Below are 6398 nucleotides of genomic sequence, written 5' to 3'. Positions count from 1 at the left end.
ATGTGTTAATAAGTGATAGACCTAGAAAATTTAATTAGTGGGAGAAAATTTAAATCAAATATTAATATTAAAATTTCATAAAAATATAATTCTAAATATTTGTTAAATTAATATAAAAATAACATTTATTAAAGGACTAGTATATTTTTATAACCAATATAATAGATAAATATATTTTTAGATATATATGTTTCATGTTTTTTTGAAAACTAAACGGGTTAAAACAAGCATTTTTTGGGATTGGGGGCAAAGAAAATTTTTAAGGGAGTTATGTGTGATTTGCTTTATATAGATGAAACTTGAGGTAATATTTACTTTTTGTTGGTGCATATATATATATATATATATAACTAACAGAAGAAGTCTAAAAAAGAAAATCCATATCTGATCACCGCCTGATCTGCCATGCCTACCATTTCTCCGCTACTTCTTCTTTCATTCCTTACTTATCTTCCCATTCTCACTGCCCAGCCTGACCTGAGATATGCCTCTTGTTTCAACGATAGAGGTAACTATACAAATACGAGCACGTACCAAAGCAGCTTCAATATCCTTGTTTCAGAGCTCACTTCCAACACACAAATTGACTATGGCTTCTACAATTTCTCCCACGGTCAAAGTCCAGACAGAGTTAGCTTAATTGGGTTGTGTAGAGGAGATGTTAAACCAAACGAATGTCGTAGTTGCCTCAACAATGCCTCAATTCTCGTCCCAAAGTCGTGTCCGAATCGGAAGGAGGCCATGGGAGGCTATGACGAATGCTTTCTGCGATACTCAAACCGTTCAATATTTGGGGTCATGGAAACAGACGTTTCAATCTACTTGTGGAATCCGAATAACGCAACAGACGTGGAAAATTACAACAAAGTGGTCAGCGACTTGTTGGGTCGACTGAGAATAAAAGCTGCGGCTGGAGATTCACTTGGCAAGTATGCAGCAGCAAATGAATCGGCGGGCAATTTTCAAACCGCATTTGGGGCAGTTCAGTGCACTCTTGACTTGTCTGAGCAAGAATGCTCCGACTGCTTGACGGCGGCGATCTCAGAAATTCCAAAATGTTGTTCCACAAAGACAGGTGGCAGGGTCATCAAACCCAGCTGCAATATTAGGTATGAGAACTACAGATTCTTCGAACCTGTGGCCGAGGATTCACCACCACCATCGTCTCCTTTACTTCCTCCAACAGGTACCATCCAACTTGTCAGCCTCAATTATTGATAGCAATATCCTTACAAGTGTCCCTGACAATAAAATCCTACTCCCTCTATTTTTATATATAAAATATTTTTAATTAAAAAACACAAATTAATAAAAATTAATTATTTAATTAAAAATATAATAATATATTATTTTTATTTTTAATTATTATAAATAAAAAATAATTTTTTTAAAATAAATTAATGAAAGTACCTATCTTTTTCTCTTTCTAATTTAAAAAGAATATAATACTTCATTCATTAAAAAAATACTAACAATCTCTTATATTTAAGGGTAAAAATTTTTTTAAAAGATTTCTTATCTACAAGAACAGAGGGAGCGGATCAGTATAGCTTCAACTTAATTAAAAATTGACAAATCAATGAAATCTATCTATCTATCTATTTAATTCCCAAAATTGGTATAGTTAAACTTGTTTATAACTCTCGTACCTGTAAAGCTGTGTTTTGGCATAACAGGTTTCAAATAAATTTAGTATAGCGCGTAAATAATTTTTACTAATTTTTGTATGATCAAATATCTTATCCATGCATTTTGATATTATATTATAAAATATGTATTGATTAGATATTGGGCTCCATATATTGCACGGGATTCAAGCAATATATATGTCGAACTCTTTAAAACTTAATATATAATGCACTTTAGTATAAATTTATAGCTAATATTTATTTAAATGTGAAATATGTAACGTGTGTGTGAACAATGCCTGTTTACTCTAGTTCAAGTGAATAATATTTGAGAAATTGTAATATTTGTGGGCCTTAGGTTCACTTCAATGAGTTAGTGGTTTTGGGCCCAAACGGTTTAGTCAAAAGGTTAACATTTTACAACATAATAAATCAAGATTTAAATTTTCTTGAAGAGAGATGACATGAGATGAAACTTTAGCTACAGTTTCATCTAAAAAAAATTACCTTTTTGGTTTAAAAAAATCTAGTCCCTCCATTATAAGATATTTTTACCTAATATATACCCCTACTATACCTTAGAAATATAAGGTATTTTAAATTTTTTAAAATGTAAATTTTGAATTTTTCAAAAATGTAATTAATACTTTAAAAAATAAAATACTTTAGAAAATGTGTTTTATAATACTGAAAGCATGGACTACTATTTTTTATAAAATTAATTTCATCATCAGATGTTTGGCTTTTTCAGGGGATGACAAAGCATCAAGAACCATCATTGCTGTTGTTGTGCCGATTGCTGCAATAATCATACTGATCATCTCTATCTTCATTTATTTTAGAATGAGGAAACCCAGAGAGACCATTCATAGTAAGTCAGATTGATGATCTCTTCAGCAGTTCTTGTGATATGCTGTTTCAAAAAATTAAATATATATATATATATTTTTTGACAACTTACTTGTTTTCCTTATTTCGCAGCTGATGATGAAGCTGAACTTGAGGATGAAATTAAACCAACAGACTCATTGCAACTAGACTTCGAAACCATCAGAAATGCAACAGATAATTTTTCTGAAGGAAATAAACTTGGACAAGGTGGATTTGGACCAGTCTACAAGGTAGATCATAATATAACAATGTGAGGATGGGATTTCATCACTTTGTAGAAAATATATGTATACTGACATGTAGGTTCCAACTTTGATAATTACAGGGCAAGCTCTACAATGGAGAAGAAATTGCTGTCAAAAGGTTATCCAAGAATTCTGGACAAGGAGATATAGAATTTAAGAATGAAGTAATGTTGGTGGCCAAGCTTCAGCATCGCAATTTAGTGAGACTCCTTGGCTTCTGCTTGGAAAGAAGAGAAAGGCTACTCGTTTATGAGTTTCTTCCCAATAAAAGCCTTGACTATTTATTATTTGGTAAGTTATATCTACTTTAGCTTACTTAATCTGTGTTCTGTCTCTCTCACTTGTGTTAAAATCCTATTAGTTTTGTGGGCTTAAAGTGTGAAGTATATAATTTTACCCTGTGTCATGAAATTCAATTTCAATAAAAAAGAAGGCAGTAAAGATCAAACCTGCAGTAAACTTGCTCATACATGGTAGTGTGTTAATTTTAATTTCATTGCAATAGCTTCACTATAGGGATCTCTAACATCATATATGACTGGAATTTTAGATCCAAGTCAACGTGCTAAACTAGATTGGGAGTTACGCTACAAGATTATAGTGGGCATTGCTCGTGGTCTTCTTTATCTTCATGAGGATTCTCGACTACGAATTATTCATCGTGATCTCAAAGCAAGTAATATTCTTTTAGATGAAGAGTTGAATCCCAAAATATCAGATTTTGGTATGGCAATATTGTTTGTTATAGATCAAACGCAAAGCAATACTAGTAGAATAGTTGGAACCTAGTAAGTATTACAAGTCTTAACTTGTCAAATTAAAGAAACAAACTTCTAGATCATCAAGACAAAATAACATTTCAAGCTTCTTCATAATTGGCATGCAGTGGATATATGGCTCCAGAGTATTTAATGCGTGGACAATTCTCCATAAAATCGATGTCTTTAGTTTCGGTGTCCTACTCTTAGAAGTTATAAGTGGGAAGAAAAACAGCTCCACCTTTCATGGAGAGAATTCACATGATGATCTGCTAAGCTTTGTAAGTCTATGCCTTTTTCTAATATACATAGAAGTTGCATAACGATTGTGAAATAATAGTGAATACTAAGATATTGAGGATGTTTTTTCAAGGCATGGAAAGTTGGAGGGAAGGGGCTGCCTCAAATGTAATAGATCCTATGTTAAACAATGGATCAAGAAATGAAATGATGAGATGCATCCACATTGGGTTACTATGTGTTCAGGAAAATGCAGCTGATAGGCCAACAATGGCTTCAGTCTCACTTATGCTAAGTAGCCACTCTCTCTCTCTGCCATTACCATCACAACCTCCATTTTTAACAAATAGCAGTAGCTTATCAGAGATGAACTCAATGGAATATAGCTCATCTAGGGTAACAACATCAAGTGAAAGGAGAAGCAACTCTGTCGAAGGCTCAAAAAATGAAGTCTCAATTAGTGAGCTATATCCTCGTTAATAAATCCAACCTTACAGGTGATATTCAATGCTTTGATTCTAATTTGCAGGTTACTGTCCCTTCCAAAGAAAATTGAAAGCCTGTTGTTCATCCGAAAATAAATGGACTCTCTAGCTATTGATGTACAATTTTTTTCACATAAAATTTTGAAATGTTTAAACTCAATTCATAATATTTTAAAGGTTCAATTGTGCAAAGTTTCTATCAGCGTTTCTACAATTTCCAAGCTACTGATGTATCCATCTTGGCCAATTAATCTCTAAAGAAAAAAATGCAAAAATAAAAAAAATATTCATGAGAAATATACATATCTCATATTCAAATATCTTTTTTTTTTATTTTTACTAGTAATATTATATACACCCATTTTTAAGAATATAAATGTAATGATACTAGGTATATCAAAAAATTAGTGTGAAGGATATAGGAGTAGAGGTGTGAAGAATTTTGAGAAGTCCTCCAACCTAAACGCTTGTCTTCTCGTCTCTGTCTCATAGAATTTTAAAAAACTAAAACCCTACTACTACAATTATAGAATTTTAATACTTTCTCAACTAAAAGATGTAATGTATTTTTAATCAAATCTCATCCTTAATAAAGTAATAATTTATCTTCCAACTAACATTATCTTTTTATATTTACTCTTATTTAATAGGATATTTCACTCTAAAATAAATATAAAATGCTTTATTCATAAGATCACTTTTGGAAAAAAGCAACAATTATACATTGAAACGCTAAAAATATTTTATATTTTTTAACATCCAACCTCCTAAAAAATATTTTAATTTTTTTAATGGAGGGAGTATATTAAAATATCTTTTATTATATAAATAAATACACACACATATATATACATACTCCCTCTGATCTGCATTATAAGACCATTTCTAGAAGATATATCTAGTCCCCATTATAAGTAACTGACAGCTAAAGACTTCCCATTTTAAAGTGAAATTTTGAAAATACCCCTGACTACTTTACTCATCTTTGTTCGGCTGACCTGACATTTTACTGGCGTCCTCTCTCTTACTCTGTCTTTGTCCTTTTCTCTCACCATCTTTGCTCGGTTTTGTCGATTGCCTCTTCCATCGTCGCCACCGAGCTCATTGTTCCTCTATTGCAATTCCTCTTCTGTTGTTATTCGCACAAGTGTCGCCGATCATTTTGTGGTGTGCAATATCTCTGGATCTTACCATTCAAGTCTGATGGAGGAGCGTTTTGAGGGTATGTCATGGGATCAACTAATGGCATGTGTAGTGGACAATTCTCTTACCGGGGAAGAAGATTCACGGCCGCTCGAGTTCTCTGGAGAGGTAAACTCTCTGAATCAAAAGATTTTGAGGGCTTCTTATCCGAATGGTTCTTCCTTCATGTCTTCTAACTTCGCTGAGGTTGTGTGTGCGAATAAAGCTCACTCGTTTGATTTAAACGAAGAGGCAGTCGAGGATGGTGAAAAAGTGAGTGATGACGATACAGTGCTGGAGTTCACAAAAGTAAGTGAAAAGAAGAAGATAGTCCACCCTTTCGACTTGAACAAGTTTCCATTTCCTAAGGAAGACTATGCACATCTGACTGAGGAAGAGAAGGACCGTAAGCGATTTGTGTATGACACTTTACATTATATGCTCTGATTTGTCTCAAATTTCTATACCTTTTGTATAATTTAGGTTAATCTAGAATTTAAGCTTATGCTAATTAAGAAGTAGGTCTGGGATGCTCACGGTCTGTTAGTCTGATGGATGATGATATTATATTGTGTTAATCCTGTTGTGCTAATTATATTTTGAAGGATATCAAATGTGCATGCTGTTATGATCCTTCTTGTAGTAATATTCTGTTCGTACCCTGTTATGATTCAACTGATATTAAACATGAGATTTCTGTGAACCACCTAAGCCCCTGGCTACTGGCAGCTAAACTAAGTATGGTAGCTTTGTGTTAAATATAATTATAGATTTGTCACAAAAAAAAAATATAATTGTGATTGTGTAAGAGCCTGTCCGAGTTACTTTTCAGAACCAAAATGGGAAAGGCCGAAGGGAGGAAAGGTAGAAATGTCTTTATTGTTTGATAACAAGTTTGTTTTTTTCCATAAATTGCATCGTTGTGAAATATGGCGAAACAAGGGTTGTTTTATGAGCAAGTAGTACTAG

At 32.9% G+C, this 6398-nt stretch overlaps 1 protein-coding gene across 1 annotated transcript; it reads left to right on the top strand.

Moving 5' to 3' along the window:
- Nucleotides 1-366: 366 nt before the first annotated feature.
- LOC129298423 (cysteine-rich receptor-like protein kinase 10) lies at nucleotides 367-6148 on the top strand. The gene is made up of 6 exons (XM_054936837.1): nucleotides 367-1186; nucleotides 2380-2499; nucleotides 2610-2749; nucleotides 2845-3055; nucleotides 3315-3552; nucleotides 3651-6148. The coding sequence occupies exons 1-6, from the start codon at nucleotides 406-408 to the stop codon at nucleotides 3730-3732; spliced, it is 1572 nt and encodes a 523-aa protein (XP_054792812.1). The 5' UTR covers nucleotides 367-405; the 3' UTR covers nucleotides 3733-6148.
- Nucleotides 6149-6398: the final 250 nt, after the last annotated feature.

This window comes from Prosopis cineraria, unplaced genomic scaffold (genome assembly GCF_029017545.1).
Source record: "Prosopis cineraria cultivar Desert tree isolate PC_DT_omini unplaced genomic scaffold, ASM2901754v1 PC805, whole genome shotgun sequence".
Taxonomy (NCBI): domain Eukaryota; kingdom Viridiplantae; phylum Streptophyta; class Magnoliopsida; order Fabales; family Fabaceae; genus Prosopis; species Prosopis cineraria.
This window is presented reverse-complemented; position numbering and strand designations above follow the sequence as displayed.